The sequence below is a fragment of the Gigantopelta aegis genome, chromosome 14 (genome assembly GCF_016097555.1).
Source record: "Gigantopelta aegis isolate Gae_Host chromosome 14, Gae_host_genome, whole genome shotgun sequence".
In the NCBI taxonomy this organism is placed as follows: Eukaryota; Metazoa; Mollusca; class Gastropoda; order Neomphalida; family Peltospiridae; genus Gigantopelta; species Gigantopelta aegis.
Window position 1 is genome coordinate 19818943 of NC_054712.1, and position 24098 is coordinate 19843040.

At 35.2% G+C, this 24098-nt stretch overlaps 1 protein-coding gene across 4 annotated transcripts in view; it reads left to right on the forward strand.

Annotated features, from left to right (window-relative positions):
- LOC121388816 (cytoplasmic dynein 1 light intermediate chain 2-like) overlaps nt 1–24098 on the forward strand; it is a 39104-nt gene that overhangs the window by 11397 nt on the left and 3609 nt on the right. Inside the window, exons 4-12 of one of the 4 annotated variants that reach the window (XM_041520320.1) lie at nt 1302–1532; nt 9639–9829; nt 11972–12065; nt 12961–13096; nt 14896–15007; nt 16983–17093; nt 18621–18719; nt 21876–21887; nt 23771–23882. In XM_041520320.1, coding sequence (XP_041376254.1) covers nt 1302–1532; nt 9639–9829; nt 11972–12065; nt 12961–13096; nt 14896–15007; nt 16983–17093; nt 18621–18719; nt 21876–21887; nt 23771–23882 — 1098 coding nt within the window. The remainder of the gene's footprint in view (nt 1–1301; nt 1533–9638; nt 9830–11971; nt 12066–12960; nt 13097–14895; nt 15008–16982; nt 17094–18620; nt 18720–21875; nt 21888–23770; nt 23883–24098) is intronic. The other 3 variants (XM_041520321.1, XM_041520322.1, XM_041520323.1) reach the window with 3 other exon arrangements.

Below are 24098 nucleotides of genomic sequence, written 5' to 3' on the forward strand. Positions count from 1 at the left end.
GGGATTATTATTAGTTTTTATATTTGTTGCACAAGTTAGTTACTTGTTCAAAATTGCAGTAGGCATGCACAAAATTGTCGTAGGTAAGCATTTTAAGCCCTGCAATTGCCCACGGCAGTCGGCAATGCCGTGTAGTTTTTAATTCTCCAAAGCATTTTCTTACCTTGGACTATATTCAGGTGTTTTTTCAATGGCAGTTTTTGTGCCGTGGAGATTTTCTTAATTGCAAGGGTTGCATATTTTCTTATATTATATTATTGTCTGTAACATATGTTGGAGATAACTGTTAAGACTTGTGACTGGCTGGTCCATGGTGATGACCTGATCACCAGACCCATACCATCCATATAATATAAGGACATGTGAAATAGATTGTTCGGTGACTTGAGTTAATTTGAAATTGATTACAGTATGACACGTAAGTTAACTAACTCGTGAGTGCTATAAATACATTTTAGTTGGGGGGAAAATTGGTTTTTGAGTATGTATAAAAAATAGACTACCACATTTACATGTATGTCTGTTAAATACCATTTATCTTACTACTGGTTTAAAACTGTATCCTATTCGCTTTCGCTGGTTAAAGAACTTATTGTAAAATAAATGGTATCTAACGGCCCAGTCATGTGTATTCTCTATACCTACAGCATACACGAAGGGAGTCCTATCCTATATATGTGAATACTTAATGTCAGGGCTCGACCTTAGCGGTAGCCCTGGGTATTTTGGCTACCCATTTGTTGCTTGGGCTACCAAATGTCTAAATCCAGTAGTCCGCCGGGCTACTAGATTTGTTTTACACATCCAGTTACTCTGCAATCAAAAACCTCACCTAAAACAACACGTTTAAATAAAGTAAATGATTTAACTTTTTTCCCTCTCTTTTTTTAATTTATTAAAATTATAGGGCTACCAATTTTTACTAGGGTCTACCAGATTTTATACCACTAAAAAAAGTTAATGTCAAGGCCTGAATGTAAACATTATAATGCATGTAAACTTCCGTTCCTTTTACAATATGATTGTTTTACAAAAGAAAACCACATTTAATGTAAAAATACTATCTGAATTAATGCATTCGGGACTCCATGAAGTAACTGTAAGTAGGTTTAGTATCACTCACAAAATAAAATGAAGCTGTTTGTATTTTATATAGTCAGTACAGTTCTAGTAGTGAATTAAATTTGTACTCAAATACCATGAATTCCCTTATTCTTTCCATCAGTATTTTATGCTTTAAAAACAATTGTTGCATTGCTTTGTAGTAGTACTCTGTATTGTTGATTTGTACTGTTTTTCAGAACAAGCCACTTTAAACGTGTGGTGTCTGGATGGGGATGCCAGTCATACTGGACTGTTACGGTTCGCTCTCACAGAAGACAACTTTGCTGACACGCTTGTGCTACTGGTGGCAACTATGACACACCCCTGGTCAATTCTGGAATCGCTTGAGAAGTGGGTCACAATACTCCGCGATCATCTAGACCGACTGAAAATCCCCCCACAGGATAGACAAGAGTATGAACAAAGCTGTGAGTTTTGTCCATTCATTTTTATTTTCAGTTGTCTTAAATCAGTCATTCCAGATGTAGTTGGTAAATTCTTATACATGTAGTAGATATCCTCATTTATTCGAAAACATACTACTAGTACTAACGGGAAAACGACTGATGTGCATGCTTCAACTTACTAATAGTAATGTTTATCTTCTTTACTTTAATGATAAAATATATAAAATAATTACTACATAATTAAATTAATAAGTAAAAATTCTGAAGAATAAAAAGAACAATTAATTTAATTTGTTTTACCCGAATCCTGAGCTGTGCAGTTAAGGAAGCGAATCACTTGGCTTTTGATCAAGTGAATCAGACCAGTCTAATAGCAGACTTGGTTTGTGAATACACAAGGTGGTGAATACACAAGGTGGTGAATACAATTCGTATCATGAATACAGGGCTCGGAATTTAAGAATGTATCACCCACTGAGGGCGGCACGTAGCTCAGTGGTACAGCACTCGCCTGATGCGCGATCGATCTAGGATTGATCCCCGTCGGTGGGCCCATTGGGTTATTTGTCATTCCAGCCAGTGATCCACAACTGGTATAACAAAGGCCGTGGGATGGTGCATATAAAAGATAACTTGCTGCTATCGAAAAGAATAGTCCATGAAGTAGCGACAGTGAGTTTCCTCTCAATATGTGAGTGGTCCTAACCATATGTCCGATGCCATATAACCGTAAATATAATGTGTTGTTTGCGTCATTAATTAAAACATTTCCTTCCTTATCACCCACGGCAATTAAAAAAAAAAAATGGCCATGGGTGACGGCAATTGTTAACAACTGACTTTTGCAGCAAATAAACAATGTTAACAGTACACTTATTTGGCTAGGGTTTTTTTTCTTTGACCTCTGTCTGTCTGTCAGCTTTTCGTTTGAAGTCTCTCTATAAGAATTAGTATGCATAGTATGTTAAATGATGGCAACGCCTGCAGTAAAAAATAATATTCAAGTTACTTTAAACATATGTAGATGTTAAAATATTATAACACACATAACAATGCATAACTAAGGGAAACAATCCAATTAAACTAAAATTGTATACACAATTTCCGAGTAAAAATAAGAATAAATATACTTATGATAATATAGTGCAAACTGGTAAGATTTACCAGTTTGTTAATAGAGTGGCAGATCAAGGGTTTTGTGAAAGGATGGGGCACTGCGTGTGCCAACTGAAATATTGCTACTATTGTTGTTAGTGTTTAGTTTGCCACTAAAACATTGGACATTGTTGTATAAGCCGCTAAATCAGGTCTTTTAATAAATATTCAGTCAAACCTGTCCTAGCGGCCAAACAATTTTTAATCTAAATTCACCTGTATTAAGCGGTCACCTGTTTAATGATGTCAGCAGCCACCTAAATTGGTTCCCAAATCGCTAAAATACCAGTATTAAGCGGCCACAGTAAATGTTTACTATTATATAAAAGGGATATTTTAACAACAGCTACAAGGTGCAGCAAATAACGGATCTTCACACCTTCAGGAATACTTGTACCCATTCAGTCCAGACATCAGTTAAGAAAGTATGACTGGAATGTATCTAATTGCTTCTGGGTAGGCTAAGCTTGACGTTTGTAGATTCACTTACTAAGACAATACACTGCTTGAAGTAAGAATTACAAAATTAAATGGAAAAAGAAAACAAACTTATTGAAAACGGTTTAATTAATACATTCCAATTACCTTTTTCCTGAAGGAGGTGACATGTCTAAAGTTGATTTATAGTCGACTGTGGAGCATACAACCATTAATTAGCAATATAGAGATGGCAAAAAAAAGAAGAAACAACAACATGTTTTAAAGACTGTATATGTGCCAACCTGTACTCAGCAACCACCTGTCTTAAGCAGTGGTTTTTTCTCTACTCCTATGTGTGACCGTTTAAGACAGGTTTGACTGTAGTTATAAACAATATTTATATTTAATAATACACAAGAATGAAATAAATATACATACAGAATAAATTCACATTTATGTGTGACCTGAACAAGATCTACATCACTGGTTGCTAGTGACCCTTCCAATGTAAACATTCTTGGCAGGAAGCCACTTGCTTTTTTGTTTCAAATGTTCAATTAAAAATGCTGGCTAATTCTATTTATTTATGTAGTTCAACACTTACTGCTGTAAATGCATGTTTGAAAAATGAGAAAACGACCTACCTGAAAATTGAGGCAACATCCATCATGCGCACAACTAATTTCCTAGTGACCTGATAACACTTTGTATTATCATGTAGGCGTTATCAGGTCACAGGAAGCATGATCGCATGATAAATGTATGTATGAGTACATGAATCAAAGGCAAAACGATGCCAATCAAACATTATTTTCATTATGTCAGGACAGATTGGTTAACGGTTACTTTTGGTTAAAAACAATAATTATATCTGTTATCTTAATATGGGGGTTGGGGGATTTAGCTCAGTCGGTTGAGTGCTCGCTTGAGGTGCTTGTGTCGCAGGATCGAACCACCTTGGTGGATCCATTCAGCTGATTTTTTTTTTCTTGTTCCGACCAGTGCACCACAACTGGTCAAAGAATGTGGTATATGAACTCGCCTACAGCAACTGAATCATTTCTTCACAATTTTCATTTGGGGGAGGGGGGAATAACTGTCCCCTTACCACTCCCCCTAAGCACTGCCCTGGATGAAACCACCCTTTTGGTTCCACCATTGAACATAATGCTTATTTGTGATGCAGATGCATGCCATAATAATGTAATTTACAAGTGCCCAATGTAGCAGATTTGCTACAATATTAAAAGTAAAGAATATGGTTATGGTTAAGTTTTTAACGTGTTCATATCCCTTTATGGTTTCGAAAAGGCCTATCCCGAGTCCAGCTTCAGATAAGATCGGGGGTCTGACTCGGGGCAGTAAAGAACATGAAAATTTATGAAAATCCAAAAATCAACATGGAAGAGCCTATGGATAACCTGTTATCAGTCTTGGAATTATGGAATGTTACCAAAATAAGTAAAAAATTTAAAATACATATACAGTAAAATTATTTCTGCCAATGTCATTTACATGTATTTAGATAAAAAATTTTTTTTATCATTTAATAACATTTCGATAGAGTGAATAACTTGCGATGTTGATGTAACATTTAATTGTCATTTATAAAGTAGATTTGTTTGGAATGGGGGCGAGACGTAGCCCAGTGGTACAGTGCTCGCTCGATGCGTGGTCGGTGTGGGATCGATCCCCGTTGGTGGGACCATTGGCATTGGGCTATTTCTTGTTCCAGCCAGTGCACCATGACTGGTATATCAAAGGCCGTGGTATGTACTACCCTGTCTGTGGGATGGTGCATATAAAAGATCCCTTGCTGCTAATCGAAAAGACTCAATATCTGTGTGGTCCTTAACCATATGTCTGACGCCATATAACCGTAAATACAGTGTGTTGAGTGTGTCATTAAATAAAACATTTCTTTCTTTCTTGTTTGTACTGTAGTACAGTGAGCAGGGATCAGATAGGAGTATGATGTATGGGACAAATTGAAAAGTAAAAGCACAACCATTGATTAAAATTGATGTTTATGCATATATAAAGTTTACTAGACCAAGTCAGTGATACAATATTTAATGATCGTGAGACACTACATTTGTCATTTATGTATTGTATAATGCATGCAGGTACTTGTAGTTTACTTGTTGGTTTGTTAACATACTTGTCATAAATGACGATTGTGATTGTGACTGTTTAACCGGCCGCAATGGTTAAGCCATCGAACTACAGGCTGGTAGGTACAGGATTTGCAGCCCAGTACAGGCTCCAACCCAGAGCGAGTTCTTAAGGGCTCTACACCCTCTCCTCTCTCTCACTAACCAACTAATAACTAACCCACTGTTCTGGACAGACAGCCCAGATAGCTGAGGTGTGTGCCTAGAACAGTGTGCTTGAAATGTAATTGGATATAAGGCTAAGCACAAAAATAAGTTGAAATGAATAAGAGCTGAAGGCTTAACCACTCTGCCACCAAGGTCAGTAGGCAATGTTACGCTGACTCTGGCTTCAGTGGCTATTCGTCAGACTGCGTTTGTTTGATGGTATAACTGTATTGATCTCCTCGCAGTACATAACACTTCCAGCAGCAGCTTGTGTATTGATTCCATCAGTCATGTTTAAACAGAGGCAGGTGCTACATTCTTCTCTTAATATTGTGCTTAATATTGTGCTACATTTGTCACCATCGTGCAGATGTAATGGTCATTGCAATTTAAGACTCTTTAAAAATTACTTGATCCACCGGTACAGTATGTTTTTTGTTATAAACCCCCCTCAATCAACAACAAATTTTAATGAGGCTCTTACATGTAGGTAGCAAAAAACTTTTTAAAGACCTACATCAGGGTTTCTGCCAGAGGGTAAAATGGGTATGGCGCCATACCCAAATTGTTATTTTTTTAAGCTAACATTTTGACAAAATTAATGACTCTTATCATTATTGTATGATTTTCTTAAGCCTAACCCTAAATGTAACCCATTTTCTTTGTGGAGGAGGCCCCCCATAGCCCCTGTTGACTGTGGTTGCATTCAATAACATAGCACCATACCCAAAAATTTCTTTCTGGCAGAAACACTGTACATGTACATGTATCTAATTATGATTATACATCTTTACATGTATAGAGGTTGTAGAGTTTGTTATGTCAATATTATTTAATTTTTGACATGATGTAAACAATGCAGTGATGGACTATTACTCACACAGGGTACAGCATACATGTAGTCTCAGCAGCAAATTACACTGGGCTATAACAGACTAGTGGGGTCCGTGACTGTTCTGTAACTGAAATGAAAGATGGGGAGGGGGCTGTGCCTTTCCCTACTCGATTACCACTAACTATACTCTTTTTGAAGGATTTTAATATAAGATCTGGGCCCTGTTCCATGAAGCGATCTTAGCACTAAGATCACCTTAGTGTATAAGGTAGCTATGCACTTAAGATGATCTTAGGGCTAAGATCGCTTTTTGGAACGGGGCCCAGATCAGTTGATTTCAAGTAAACATTTCCACATTTGAAACAGCATGAACATAATCATAATGACAAAAAAGTTTTAAAATGGTCATTAAAAAAAGGAGGATAATATTAATACATTCAGCAAATTTAAGTATTAATTATTAACTCTTATTCATCCAGCTTTACAACCAGAAAACGTCATCACTGACCCAAGTTTCCAATGTGAAATATGTAATTTTGAACCTATACATGTGTTGTACATAAGTACGGTAACTGAAATGAAAGATGGGGAGGGGGCTGTGCCTTTCCCTACTCGATGACCACTAACTATACTCTTTTTGAAGGATTTTAATATAAGATCTGGGCCCTGTTCCATGAAGCGATCTTAGCACTAAGATCACCTTAGTGTATAAGGTAGCTATGCACTTAAGATGATCTTAGGGCTAAGATCGCTTTTTGAAAGGGGGCCCAGATCAGTTGATTTCAAGTAAACATTCCACATTTGAAACAGCATGAACATAATCATAATGACAAAAAAGTTTTAAAATGGTCATTAAAAAAAGGAGGATAATATTAATACATTCAGCAAATTTAAGTATTAATTATTAACTCTTATTCATCCAGCTTTACAACCAGAAAACGTCATCACTGACCCAAGTTTCCAATGTGAAATATGTAATTTTGAACCTATACATGTGTTGTACATAAGTACGGTAACTGAAATGAAAGATGGGGAGGGGGCTGTGCCTTTCCCTACTCGATGACCACTAACTATACTCTTTTTGAAGGATTTTAATATAAGATCTGGGCCCTGTTCCATGAAGCGATCTTAGCACTAAGATCACCTTAGTGTATAAGGTAGCTATGCACTTAAGATGATCTTAGGGCTAAGATCGCTTTTTGAAACGGGGCCCAGATCAGTTGATTTCAAGTAAACATTCCACATTTGAAACAGCATGAACATAATCATAATGACAAAAAAGTTTTAAAACAGTCATTAAAAAAATGAGGATAATATTAATACATTCAGCAAATTTAAGTATTAATTATTAACTCTTATTTATCCAGCTTTACAACCAGAAAACGTCAACACTGACCCAAGTTTCCAATGTGAAATATGTAATTTTGAACCTACATGTGTTGTACATAAGTACGGTTGTTTGACTTGATTGGAAGGACCATGCTTTGGAACTGACAACATTAAAAATGTCACTTACCTTCATGTACATAAATATGTTTATTGTTATGTCTAATGAAAATAAAGTCCACTGCTAATATAATAAACACTGTTCCAAACACACTCCCCCTAAAACAAATGGCATCCAGTTAGAGTGTTGTAAAATCAGAGTGTTGTAAAATCGAGAGTAAACACAGTGTTACTTTCTATAACGTCACATTCAGTTGAGGTCACTTAAAAGAAATGTTTTGTTTCTGAAACATTTTATTACATTTCTTTTGTATTTAAAAAAAAACCTGTCCTTTTTTAACCAATTAACTGATGAAAAGGACAGTAAAATTCATAAAACAATCAACCATGAAACATAAAATTTTAAATGGCGATAACTCTGGAAAAGCTGAAAATCAATATGGAACATGTAATTTACTGTTCATTGTTAATAATAGCAATTTGGCAAATTTAATTACAAAGCCTGTAGCCAAATTCTAGTTTCCTGTGGCTAAATAATACCCCCACCCCCAAAATAACCAACTATACACCTATAAATGACATATGGTTTTCGAATGAGCTTTTTGGTGAATTGAGTGAACATTTTGTTCCATATCGTGTCATGGCCTTTGATATACCAGTTATGCATGGTGCAGTGGTTGGGGCACTAGTTTCTGCCATTGCAAGATGTTTCTGATTAATAAAATTTTGTAATGTCTAACATTACATGCTAAATACAGATTCAAATATCAGTGTCTGTAGATATATTAAATGCATTTCTGATTATCTAATCTTTGTAAGTAGCACAAACTGGATTTGGTCTCCCAATAATTTTGTATGTACCAAAACATATATACATGTGTATTAGAAAATAAAATGAAGTTGGACCTGGTACAAAAAACTCGGATGTTTAGAAACATTTAATATACAGCTAGTAACATTTTGTGCAGAAAAAATTATTTATTATGTAATCATTAAGTCTTTGCTGCATGGTCAGCAGTATCTCAACAATTGCAGCAAAAGTGAGACCGTCACTTCCATTAAACACCATAATACTTGCGTTATCAGTGATACATACATACATGTGTTATCAGTGATACATACATACATGTATTATCAGTGATACATACATATATACATGTGTTATCAGTGATACATACATACATGTGTTATCAGTGATACATATATACATGTGTTATCAGTGATACATACATACATGTGTTATCAGTGATACATACATGTACGTCACAGCTATGATGCAACACTGTCTCTTGTGTCTCTTCCATAAAATGGGGGCGGGACATAGCCCAGTGGTAAAGCACTCAATTGATGCGTGGTAGGTTTGGGATTGATCCCTGTCAGTGGACCCATTGGGCTATTTCTCGCTCCAGCCAGTGCACCACGACTGGTACATCAAAGGTCGTGGTATCTGTTATGCTGTCTATGGGATAGTGCATATAAAAGATCCCTTGCTGCTAAATGAAAACAATAGCCCATGAAGTGGCAATAGCGGGTTTCCTCCCTCAATATCTGTGTGGTCCTTAACCATATGTCCAACACCATATATCCGTAAATGTGTTGAGTGCGTCGTTAAATAAACCATTTCCTTCCTTCCATAAAATGATAAATGTTGATAATGGGTAATAAATAGAAAACCCAACTCAATATACTCGGCAATACTGTTTATCTTGCACTTGTGAATTGATGTTGTCCTGCACATCATTACCCATCAGTTAGATGATCTCTCCTCAAAAAGAACACAAAATGGAGACAAGTGATCTTCATTGTAAAATATAGTTGTCATATTTCAGCTTTCTTTGTTTCTTTACTTTTGTCCATCTGGCACACAACACAATTTTGATATAGATTTTTGTTAGTGCTTTTTAAGTTATCAGGATGTCACAGTTTTAATGGTGGTGGTGGTCTTTTCAGTGGTGCGGTTTATTCAAGAATATACTGAGCCTGAAGAGGGCCAGCCTACCAGTCACAGTGCGCACCGTGGAGAAATGAACCCTTTACATCCAACAACGTCGGGGTCAGACGAAGAAAGAGCTCTACTTCCACTGGGAGAGACCATACTGTCACAGAATTTAGGGATTCCAATAATTGTAGTTATAACAAAGGTTTGTTAAATGCATGGCATTGGCTGTATACAATCTGAACACAAAAAAAAAGTTAACAGCTTTGTATGTACAGAGATAACAATTAAGGCTAATAAAGCATCCACTTTAATATTCAACTTGTCTAAAAAAGTAAAACAATACATGTACATTGAAATAACTATAGTCATAACAAGGTATGTGAAAGTAAAATTATGGCATTGCTGTGAACATTTCGTTCATTATCGTGTCAAGATTCACTATACAAGTTTTAGAGATCACTACACAATTTTAAAACATTAAACAGTAGTTGCCAATCAGTTTTCCATTGACTTGAAATGTTGCTAACCAAGATTTTGAAAACCAAATGTTCCCTGCATTGTTGTTATAGTTATGTTTTAAAGGCGCAGACCCTAGTTTCAACCCATGAAAATGGGCACTAAGGTTAGTTAATCTACAAACCTCAACACACATTTTGATACGGTTATAACCAGAGAGAAGCTGAAGTCTGTGATGTTTAAATGGGGAAATACCATCTAAAAATAACTAGAGCTTGTCTTGATAATCATTAGACCGGCCTCGGTGGCGTCGTGGTTAGGCCATCGGTCTACAGGCTGGTAGGTACTGGGTTCGGATCCCAGTCGAGGCATGGGATTTTTAATCCAGATACCGACTCCAAACCCAGAGTGAGTGCTCCGCAAGGCTCAATGGGTAGGTGTAAACCACTTACACCGACCAGTAATCCATAACTGGTTCAACAAAGGCCATGGTTTGTGCTATCCTGCCTGTGGGAAGCGCAAATAAAAGATCCCTTGCTGCCTGTCGTAAAAGAGTAGCCTATGTGGCGACTGGGTTTCCTCTAAACAACAGTGTGTCAGAATGACCATATGTTTAACGTCCAATAGCTGATGATAAGATAAAAAATCAATGTGCTCTAGTGGCGTCGTTAAATAAAACAAACTTTACTCTTTTTTTTATTATCATTACTTCTCAGGCGAACGTGCATTTTTTAAATTATGAAATTTGCATTTTGGGGTGTTGCAAAAAACGGGATGACCAGAACCACTTTATAGATGTTTAAAAAATAAATATTCTAAATAATAAAATGTAAGTACTTACAGTTTAAATGATCTTTTTTGATAGTGAAACATATGTCATATTGTTTAAAAACTAGGGTCTGCCACTTTAACAATACAGATCTACATGTATGTTTTATGTAGGGTATACAAATATTAGTGTACAAATTATACAAATCTATAAATACAACATTTATCTTTTTATAGACTGTTATAGTCTGACTGTTCGAGAAGAAATCAGTTCATCACGTAGACTTGTACAGTTTGATATTCACCACCTCCTTGTATGTATTATCAATGATGTTGGGACAGGACGTAGACCAGTGGTAAAGTTCTCCCCTGATGCTAGGTCGATTTAGGATCGATCCCCATTGGTGGACCCATTGGGCTATTTCTAGTTCCAGCCAGTGCACTATGACTGGTATAATGAAGTCTGTAGTATGTGCTATCCTGTGTGGGATGGTGCATATAAAAGATTCATCGCTACTAATAGAAAATGTAGCAGGTACGTTTCCTCTCTAAGACTGTATGTCAATTTTACCAAATGTTTGACATCCATGAAGCTGATAATAAATAAATAAATGGTGTTGTTAAACAAAGCTAACATTAACTTTTTTAACAGTTAATGTGTCTGAATTTTGTGGTGATGCTGTTAGTTTCTGTCTAATAGGTGACACTGTTTGTCTAATAGGTGACACTGTTTGTCTAATAGGTGACACTGTTTGTCTAATAGGTGACACTGTTCGTCTAATAGGTGACACTGTTCGTCTAATAGGTGACACTGTCCGTCTAATAGGTGACACTGTCTGTCTAATAGGTGACACTGTTCGTCTAATAGGTGACACTGTTCGTCTAATAGGTGACACTGTCTGTCTAATAGGTGACACTGTTCGTCTAATAGGTGACACTGTTCGTCTAATAGGTGACACTGTTCGTCTAATAGGTGACACTGTTCGTCTAATAGGTGACACTGTCTGTCTAATAGGTGACACTGTCCGTCTAATAGGTGACACTGTTCGTCTAATAGGTGACACTGTTTGTCTAATAGGTGACACTGTTTGTCTAATAGGTGACACTGTTTTTATTGCAGAGTGACGCAATCTCATCGTTAGAAAGGGAACATGACTATAAGGAAGAACACTTTGACTTCATTCAGCAACATGTTAGAAAATTTTGTTTGAAGTGTATCCTTTTTACTGTGTTCACAATGTCTAGATAGTGTTTTTAAGTGGCTAATTACATGATTGTATAATAGTGATTACCTTGTGTATGTAAGTAAGATTGTGAAAGTAATGACATAGTAATTTAGTGTATTTATTGTTTCATTCAGTGGTTTTACAAAATCCTTGATTTTTTTAGGAATGTCCTGAAATCCCTGAAAAAGTCTTGCTGTGATTTCACCAAATTAATGAAGCACGGTATTTACCGATTTGCTCAGCAAAGAGAAATACACTGTACCAGTCATATATTAAAAGCTTTCATGAAAACTACCATAAACACATGTTAAATTATCTTATTTTATGTCTTTCTATCGGCTACATAAGGTATAAAAACCTGCAATTTTTTTTATATAGTGGTAATCAGTATACAAAATTATTTTACGTGCATTGTTTAACTTTAAGGGGCGGGATGTAACTTGGTGGTACAGTGGTACAGCGCTTGCTTGATGTGTAGTCGGTCTGGGATCGATCCCCATCGGTGGGCCCATTGGGCAATTTCTCGTTCCAGCCCGTGCACCACGACTGATATACATGTATCAAAGGCTGTGGTATGTGCTATCCTATCTGTGAGATGGTGCATATAAAAGCTCCCTTGCTGCTAATCGAAAAGAGTAGCCCATGAAATGGTGACAGCGGGTTTCCTCTCAATATCTGTGTAGTCCTTAATCATATGTCCGATGCCATATAACTGTAAATAAAATGTGTTGAGTGCGTCGTTAAATAAAACATTTCTTTCTTTCATTTATTAAATTTTTTAATTTCATGGCAGTATGCACAGCTTGTGGTGGTATATTGAATCAGTTGGCTATCCGATAACTAATTACAATGTTTGTTGAATTTGCCTTGACCTTGTCATCAGATGGTGCTGCTTTATTTTACACATCAGTCAAAGAAGACAGAAACTGTGATTTATTCTATAAATATTTAATTCACAGAATATATGGCTTCCCATTCTTGTCAACAGCATATGTTGTCGAGAAGGACATGGTGTTTGTGTAAGTGTTTGTATGTATTTATCCTGCAACCACTGTTTCTATTAACAGAATATGACGACGGATAAAGCAAAGTCATATCCGTATAGTAGCAAAATATGACTTTTTGATGTTACTAGTGTGACGTCACATGTATACCTACATTACAAAATCGCTGTTTTGACTTCTAGGTGATCATACAATGTGGCTGAAATAGAAATAATAGCTTTTCCCCTTAATTTTTATGGTCTGCAGGACAAAGATTAAAAGAATCCTTCATATGTGTCCATGTGGGACACGGCTATTCCACCCGAGGGTACATAATATGTTGTACCCGAGGGTGGAATAGCCCTGTCCCACATGAATACATAATGGAGGATTATTTTTCTCCCATCCAGTAGATGAAAAACAAGTATTTTGAGAGAACGTGAAAAACCTACATTTTAAAAAATTTCTTACAATAAAATAATCATAACCATTGAAAAGATCGTACCCAAAAATGGTTTATACCGAAAGTATAAACAGAAAATGATAGGATAATTTCATTATGACAGCAGGTTTCCTTGTTTTTATGAAATATAAAAAGTATTTCTTGTGTCACCCAATGTTAATATCAGCTCAAACAACAGAAGTCACATGGTCATGCAAGACCGATTTATTCTGCATGGTCTGACGTCATGGAATACGCCTGTCTTGCATGGCTAGGGATAGGAGAAAATAAAAAGGTGTCGGATATCAGATTTCAATAAAATTCCCACTTCCCAGAATAAAGTTGTTCTCGATGTATATTTATTAAAAATAAAAATATATCTGCATATAAATGAATTATCAGCCCTATAGAGTCCTCACAATTATTTTGATAGAGTCGAAAATAATTTAAGATGCTGCAATCCTTTGTTTACATGAAGAGTGCAGAGTTGGACCTAATCGTTGGCACCAAATAGTGGTTTTGTGCCTAAGGGAGATAACTTGACACCACATTTTGTCTTATAATTATTGAAATATTTATTATGATCTCAGAATTTTCAGTTCTCCTAATTCTTTATTAAAACTGAAAAAACATGATTATATACAGACAGTAAATCATGTTTGTTTTTTTGTTGCAAACAGTAATAATTGGTGTAGGCAATATTTCGCATGCTAGGAGAAGAAGTTTAGACTATCATTACGTATAGTATGAAAGGGACGGAATGTAGCTTGCTGGTAAAGCACTAGCCTAAGGTGCATTGATCATCAATCACTTGTCTTGAGTGGACACGGTTTTCACCATCATAACTGTTGGTATATGAAAGAATGTGGTATGTACTGCCCTGTAAAATCTCTTCCAGATAATTGATAGGAGTAGCTTATGTGGGATGGTGGGTATCACATTTTGTAGACAGACTGTTAGATAACCAAGTTAGACACCAGTAGTAGTTAAAAAATGTGAGGAAGTAACATTAAGCTAATATTCCTAATATTTAATTTTTTTTAATTTTTTTTTTTAATTATCATTTAAAAATCATTAAATTTTAAAAATAAAGATAACATTTTCATACAATTATATTACATTATAAATGGTATTTCCAGGGTTGCATGGATATTTTGATTTTCCTGTCACTTATATTACCTATTGTGGTGTCGGTGTGATTATGAGTCGGCTAGAAGTGTTTCAGGATAAATCTAAGAACCAGTTCACGTTAGTAGTGCTGTGTAAATGATTTTTAAAAGGTTCTATGAATAACTACATGCATTGTTAATGTAATGAAATACTTGTATTTGATATATTCTTATGAGTTAAATTTAATAATTTCTGATTGTTACTTTTCTTTCTTACCTTACAGACCAGCTGGATGGGATAATGAAAAGAAAATTAGTATATTATATGAAAATATGAGGAATATGAAACCAGAAGATGCATTTGAAGATGTCATAGTGAAACCAGTCTTGAGAAAGGTAAATTAGAGATGAACATTGCTTGTGGGTTTTCCCTTACATTTTAGTATCATATTTAGATATCTATGTCAATTTCAGTTGGTCTGAGATGAAAACAGTGGTAAATTTCAGTCATTAAGGTTTGACTAACAATTATTCTCACTTGCGTGTACTTGCCTCATTAAACCCACTATGATATCGCTAATTTGTTTTACCGTATTTTCCGGCCTATTACATACACTGGTATGTAAAACCACACCTCTTGTTTTTAGGCAAAGTTTGTGACAACGTTCGTACCTAAACCACACCTTTGAATAAGCCCTGGTTAAAACAAAGCCACTAACTTAATTATTGTTTGTATTTAATAATAATAAAGAGATCCATTCTCCCATCAATTCAATCAATAAATGATTGTTGGTTGTGTGGCTTTCAGTTTTATTTCACGTAAATGGGTCAGTTTCATAAACAAAACAGAATGTTGACAAACCTGGCTAATTTCCTGAAAATATGAACAAGAACTTGGTACTGTAGTTTTCGTAATCTTGCATTAGTTGCAAAAAATTAAAATACAAGATAACGTTTTATTTGTTCAGTATGATTACTTAAACTTGATTACCATGTGTTTCTCTGTAATCTAACTAGTGTGCTGTGTGCACAAAATATTACATATTCAGACCAGGTCGGGTCAGGCTTGATACATGTATGTTGGCCAGTGAACCGAAACTAAGCAAGGTCCTGTCGATCTTTTACAGTTTCGGCATTGTTTTATAACTTTTAAATGATGTTACTGCCATTTTTTTTCCAAGATATTTACAGAGAATTATGGTGTGTGTGTGCGCGCACGCGCGTTTGTGTATATGTGTGTGATATAATGAAATACAACAAAACATGATATGCACAAAACATTAATGCGATTTAACATGTTATACAGCACAAGCATTAACTGAACACAGGTGTTATAGTTCAACTGTTCAGTATCTGTAGTATTTAAATAGCCCATTGGTTTGAAGTTACTTGTTATATGTATAACAGCAACACAAGGCAGTGATCATTCATGAGGGCTGTTAACTGAAAATTTTCATAGTCGACTTACGTAGATTATTTACACAGTACTTGTCAGTTGAGAGAATTCCCTAAAATTAGTAGTCACATGACCCTCTCGATGGTGTTGTATTTTTTACAATATATTCTGACAGAAATTGTATTGAACTGCATGGAGTACTTAATGATGGTGTGTAACCTTAAATCTGGAGGATTTTAAAACAATAAAACAGAAATCCACTGCTTACTGTAGATCCTGAAATTAATGCGTCCCTAAATTAATGCGAGTGTTGGTGGGCAGACTAAAATGTGACTGAAACTAATGTGAAATATTACTTTGCTAATAACACATGTCAGTGTACTTTTCGGTTAAATCGGAGTTACCGGCATCTTCATTGAGATCAACTCACTGTGTACTGTTCAATTAACCTGTGTAGTGCTAGTGTTTTTGGTCAGATCAACTCAAAAATATTTTTGCAGCAAGGATTTATCTAACGTGTATAGTTACCTAAATCTGGCTAAACATTAGCATACATGGACCATTACAACTATATCTTCCTAAGATATGTCAACAGAGTTGCAGCTTACTTGCACAGTAAAAACAAAGAAACGGTCAAACTCAAGATTAGTGTGCTAAAACCCATTCACGCGCAATGAATTGTGTCCGCTTTTGCTGGACTTTTGGACAGTTAGTCTGTCTTGCCTACGATGAATTATACTCCAGTTATTTTATAAATGTGTGATCAATTTAATCTTTGTTTGTTTTACTAGCATGTAACGCATAGCTTGCTGGACTATTGCTGGACAAAATATAGAAATAAATGTCATATTATTAATGCGAATAACACAAACTTGCATTTTTGGAATTAATATTATGATTGCATTAGTTTCAGGATCTACAGTATTTATTTACATTGACACTTTATGATTTGTGTCTGTTTGGTGTTCGTTACAGCCTGTGCAGCGAGACACTGAGTTGTTTGTAGAAGAAGAACAGCTGTTTCTTGCAAAGCTACAAGTTTTACTCAGCAAACAGCCGACCGCTGGTTCAGGCAGTCCTGCTGTTGTGAGTGACTCCTTTTTTTCCCTTTAAAAAATACCCTGTGTTAACCAGATTGTTGGGAAATAATCCACCTGGAAACTGCATACAGATAAGTCCTTTTTTTTTAGAATTGCATTTTCATTACTGTAACAATATATGTACTTTTTAAAGTGATTTTAGACATTGCAAATGATGTGTAATGGTAGTTACTTCAGTCTATCATATGGTAAGCACTTAACATCAAGAATAGATATGTTCATAAATTTCAAATGACCAAGTGTTACACTTTGAATAATGCAACCACTGCAGTTAAGAAAATGTCTACGGCAAAAAACATGCAATGGGAATTGTTTAATATTTAATATTTCAATTGTATAATGTAGGGAAAAGTCTTTATATAGGCTATACCTGTTGGCCAATCCCTACTGTTAATATAAACAGAAATAAATACTGTTTAAACCAATTTTTTTTTTTTTACGTACAGTGTACAACAAAAACAACTCCATGGCATTGTCAATTGCTGTGAGCAGTTACAGGAGTTGTAATTTTTACAATTTCAAAATGTTATCTTTTATCACTTATTGTTTATTCTATTTTATTGTTGTTGAACTAATTAGTTTTAACTTCATTTACACTTTAGCATATTCTCTTTATGATCATATTTTAAAGATCATGATCAAATTTGTGTTCACAAATACTATTACTTATCGCAGGCAAGACAAAACTGTGATATTCTCATACTCATTTGACGTAGCCCAGTGGTAAAGCGCTCACTCAATGTATGGTCGGTCTTAGATCGATCCCTGCCAGTGGTCCCATTGGGCTATTTTTCGTTCAAGCCAGTGCACCACGACTGGCATGTCAAAGGCAGTGGTATGTACTACCCTGTCTGTGGGATGGTGCATATAAAAGATCCCTTGCTGCTAATTGAAAAGAGTAGCCCATGAAGTGGCGACAGCAGGTTTCCTCTCTCAATATCTGTGTGGTCCTTAACCATATGTCTAATGCCATATAACCGTAAATAAAATGTGTTGAGTGTGTCGTTAGATAAAACATTTCCTTCCATACTCATTTGACTGGCGTCCTTCTGTCTGTCCATTCATCAAGTTCAAGTCTGTCTCCTACAGGTTGATTCCATCGTTGCCAACTTAGTACAGGGATTATCTGGAGATTATTGACTAAGAGAGTCTAGGATCGATCCCTGTCGATGGGCCCATTGGGTTATTTCTCATTCCAGCTAGTTCATGACAACTGGTATATCAGAGGCCATGGTATATGCTATCCTGTATGCTGGATGGTGCATATAAAAGATCTCTTGCTGCTAATGGAAAGATGTTGCAGGTTTCCTCTCTAAAAATTAATAAATGTTTGACATCCAATAGCCGATGATTAATAAATCAGTGTACTCTAGTGGTGTCGTTAAACAAAACAAACTTTAACTTTAACTAAGAGAGAGAGAGAGAGACATGTTTAAATTTATTTCAAAACAGCTTAGTGAGCTGTTGTGATGTTTGATTTGCCCAAAACTGACAGTGAGTTTGCACATTCCAGGAGGGTACCCCGTCACGTCAACACCGGCCCGGACCTGCTGCTAGACAGGACCGAGCAATGATTTCCCCCCTTGGTACCAGCACACCACGGGCAATGAAGGTAATAACTTACATAGCAATAGGTCATTCTGCAGTAATATCTTTTATATGTTGGGTATCGGTCCTATTTATGTATACCTGTGCATGTGTTATCTGGAATACTCCTAAATGAAGATGGCAATATTCTGATTTCAAGTTCGTCTTCATATTAAATTGGTGCTAATGATTAAATTGTAACATAATAAGAGGGAAGCATGTCAATTTTATGTAATCTGTTTTATGAACAAAAGCAAAGTCTATTTTAACTGCAGCAAGTTACGGTGTTTTTAAAAACTACATGTACTACTATGATCTCCACAAATGTTTGATTTATACCCTACTACTTCACATAATTTATCTGTAAGGTCTTTGTGAATAGCACCACAACTGGTCAAAGACTGGTATGTGCTTTCCTGTCTGTGGGAAAGTGCATATAAAAGATCCTTTCTGCATTAGGAAAACTGTAGCGGGTTTCCTCTGATGACTACGAGTCAGAATTACCAAATGTTTGACATCCAATAGCTGATGATAAATTAATCAATGTGTTCTAGTGGTGTCGTTAAACAAAACAAACTGTTCACTTCTTTTTTTGTGAATATGTTTTTTATGTCACCTCCTTTATTTATATTACTCTTTATTATAGAGATGTACCGTACTTTCCCATGTCTTATGCACACTTTCCCCCCAGAAAATACAGGTTAAAAATGGGGGTACATAACAATAGTAAAAAAAAAATCTTTTAATAATGTCCAGTGATCACCCATTAAAAAAATCGTCGATCTGTAGTTTATTGGTTATTGACGGTGTTCATTACAACGAAATGCCAAAACACCCTTAAAAATCGTAAATGTACAAAAGCATCAATACCTCACCAAAACGTACACAAAAATAAGACTGTAAATATTTATAATTTCCATGAGATTTAATTCGGCCATTTCCGTTGAAACGGAAATATATGACTCAATAAAATAAAAAATCTCGCGCATTCACGTTAGACACGAGAACCAAATGTAATATGCTATATTTTTGTTTTCATTTATTTATTAGTCATTTACAGTTTATGGGTATATACTTTTGTCTTGATTTATGCATGTGTGACATGTAAGTATGCAAGTACTAGCCTACATTTTGTGTGACATGTAGGTCTATGTACTCAAGTACCTAACTTCAGTTTTGTTTCTCGAATATACCACTGCTTTCGCTTTTTGTTAATTTTGGTGGCGGGTGGAAAACGGTACAGCTTGCATTCACTGTTGATTTTGTGGTTTAAAAAAACGTTGTGCATTATATTATGGTTCATGTTTTTTTTCTTGGAATAAACGTTCAAAGTGGAGGGTGTGCATTATACACCGATGTGCATAATACATGGGAAAATGCGGTAGCTTACGTATACCGTATATCTTCGCCTATAAGTTGAATTTTTTTCACTCCAAAATTTATTTTATAACTTGGAGGGTCGACTGATAAGAGGGTAAAACAATTTCACCCAAAAATATTACCGTTTTGGGGATTATTTTACAAGTTTTATTGTTGCCCTGTATTTATACTCAAATATGTTAATTTGACACATTTATTTTTTATAACCTTTTTTTTTTAGCCTTAGAACGGTTTTGGTTATGCGAAAAGGCGTGCGATCCGATCCCACTCACATGCCAAGACATCAGTCCATTTAGTTAAATAGTTGTAGAGTGCTTGCCTGGGTTATATGATTGGTGGACTGGGATGTTCTATCTCAGCCAGTGTCCCACTACTTTCACATCAGAGGCCAGGGCCCTGTAACACAAAGCACTCATAACACTTACGTCAGACGTTCGCCACACATGATGTATGGTGTACTTGTGACGTAAGTGTCATGAGTGCTTTATGTTACAGGGCCCTGGGCTTTAGATTGCAGCAAAATCAAGGGGATAAATGTTGTGCCCAAGATACACATGCATAAAATAATCATGCCCAAATTCAATACAAACATGCTGACCTCAAAATATTTGTTTCACCTCAAAACCACCCAAATGTTAAGTTTAATTAGATGGAAATAATTTGAAATGCATTTCTGAATATTGACAACTCTATAGGAGCTGTTAATGACAGTACTTAACTGAAACGACCTTCTTGCACTCCGAAAAGACAAAAGTCCCATGTTATGCCCAAATAAGTGACATCTAAAGCTCAGGAGGCCATGCTGCATGCATATAGTCCTGTCTGAAGGAAAGTGTACATCTAAAAGATCTCTTGCTGTTTATTTTGGTAAGGATAACCTCTGCAGGGAATGTTAGCAAAATGTTAGCTATTACCGGTACTTGCATCTCACTTGTCAACTGAACACCAACTGTTGTTAATTAAAATGTAAAAAAACAAAACATTCCCTGCTTTGTAGTGGCAGTGTGTTTCTCCCCACGTCTCTCAATCAGTTATCACAATAAAACCCTGTGTTAGACAACAAATAGTTCAAAATATGCTGAGATGTCGGCAAACAAATATTCCTTAATTTCCATTCCTTTCCTTTTTATTGTTGCTTTGTCCATTATCATAACAACAAATGTGAAGAATATTTATCTCTTACTGTGGTGGTCAGGTTTGCTTCAACTTATATTTTATTACATACCTATTCAATCTTACTATAGTGATAAACACATTTTGAAACCGTGTGATAAATGTATTTTGTATCGCACATATGTGCAATCTGGACCGGAACTATTAAATGGGGAATTCCCTTTTTATTTTTACTGCAATTAGCCCCTTGGATTTACTGACGTCCTATATGATTTACAAATTATGTCACATACATGTGTAGTATTTAAAACATTACACAATTTTTACACAGAGTATGATTCTTAACATTAAGTAAATCCATGAAAGGAGTTTTGATCATAGATTTAACAAAGTGCTGTTATGACGTTAAATTAAAAAAAGTTTTTGTAAAACATAAAAGAAGGTATGTAATAAATACAGAACTTCACATACATGGTTTTTGCTTCCTATTTATTGCACTCGTTTATTTTGCGAAAGAACATACCACTTAACCATAAGGCGGTCTCGTGGTATATAGTCTGGTGCAATATAAACTTGTGCAATAAATAGGAAGTGAAAACAATGTATGTGAAGTTCTGTATATTTATCAGTATATATATTGTAGTTAATTGTAATTTCTTAGCTTTATAAATTGTTTTTCTATCTGCAGAGCTTACAAAGAGTAAGTTTTTTTAAATCATTATTCTAATGAACCTTTTAATTTAAGAAGCTTCATTGTTAACTAACTGCAGCAGCTATCACTGACAGCCTTATATAGTGTGATCATTTAAATGCTTTTTTCTTTATTATTATTTTTAAAACATTTTTTAAAATACTTTTTTAATTTTATGATATTTAGTTTTTATTCATTTTTCGTGTTCTTACTTTCATTACAGTCATCATTACCATGTTCAAAGAGTATTAAAAATAAGTTAGTATATTGTTGGGGTGGGGGGGGAGAGTAATATTAACACTTAATAACATACACTTGTATATAATAAATTCTTCTTTAATCGGAACAGAAATACCCCATTTTTTCTCTGTTGATGAATCAACATGACTTACGTCTTTGTAATAAGTTTATCAGACTTCAAGCCTGTTATCTTTGTTTACAGTTTGTAATTTATCTTGTGCATGGCATTTGAGAGTAGGTGGTTTTCAATGTGCTGACTTGAGCATCACACTTTGTTTTTATTTTATCTCTGTTAAATGTTAATTTTTCCAGTTACTTTAATGACAGCTTATTCTTTCAGCATTAATATGTTTGATGTTTTCACTACATGTATATCTCTATACAGATGACTGAGTTGTATTTACACTGAATATTACTCTGCTTGCTTCTTCATTTCTACGAGTGTCATATATAACTGTAAAATATCTGCTTAAAATGCTTCTTTTTCTATATTCTGAATGCAATTGTTTTGTGGCAAGCAGTTGTATTGCATAATAAAAAGTACAGTGACTAGAAATATTTGATGGTTGGACCTATAATAAATGTTTTTAAAAATGTCTTTCATAGACTTGCATTACTGAGTCTGAAGCTCGACTTGTTTAGAATGTCACATGACAGTTCTGTTGATACTCCCCATTTTTATAAAGTTAAACAAAAACGTTCATCCTAGCAGGGCTTCTAGATTATAGTAGCCCCACTCCCTTGGCTAGTGATATTCAATATTGGGCTAGTAAAAAACTACTATTGCCTTGCCCGATAGCTAGTGAATTTTGTTTTGCCAAATGTTGCAGTTAAGTCTTATTTTGTAAATATGAATATTCTGCCTCCACCCGAACCCCCCAATATTAGTATTTTAAAGCTCTGTCTTGCTCTTTAGGTGACACATCTGATTATTACTATTATTTAGTAAAATTGTATTAATTTAAAGTAAAGTGTGGCTAGTGAATTTTTATTTGTGGCTAGTAAAACATTTTAATCACTGATCCCATGGCTAGTGGTTTTTATGAAAATTCTAGAAGCCCTGTCCTATACGTCACTTGGGATATTTAGAAAAACATTTCAAGTCAAGCAATTAGCATTTATTGTTGTGTTCGATGGATGACAAATCTAACTGTAGTCTTGCATTACTGCCTGGTAGTGTATGGAAGATCCAAACTGCATTGTCTCATTGATCACATGTTTCACAAATTAAACATATGCACAAATCATTTATCATATGATATATTTGGTACAATGTATATCCGTAGCGAACATAGATTAGTACTATAATAGTTCCGGTATGAAGTACCACACTGTACTAATCCAACCCCAATCCCCAATGTTAGTATTTTTAAGCTCTGTCTCCCTCTTTAGGTGACATATCTGATTATCACTATTATTTAGTAAAATTGTATTAACTTAAAGTAAAGTAGTGCTAGTGAATTTTTAATCGTGGCTAGTAAATGTTTTAAATCACTGATCCCATGGCGAGTGGATTAAAAAGAAATTTCTAGAAGCCCTGGCTGTACACATGTACAAATGTAGGTATTTTCACTGACTGCATGTTATTGTCATTTGTATTTTACCAGCTGATTTGTGTATGATTATATCTAAAGATAATGTTAATATTGTAGCCAGCAGATGCCAGTAAAGTGACACCAGGTGCTGCCAATGAAGGAATGCTGGCTAATTTCTTCAACAGTTTACTGCACAAGAAACCCGGTGCCACAATGACAACAGGTAAAGGTAGGACAATAGCTCTTCGTTTCATTTCATTTTAGTATGCAGGGTTTTATCACCCATGTTTCTAGACTCCGATATCTAATCGGCATCATTCCCCACCATTCACAAAAAAATACGCCATTTTTTATTCCCAATTTTGGACTAAAAATTCCCAATCTGAATGTAGATATTCCTTTTCTTTATTATTATACACAGATATATTCTGATATCGATACATAA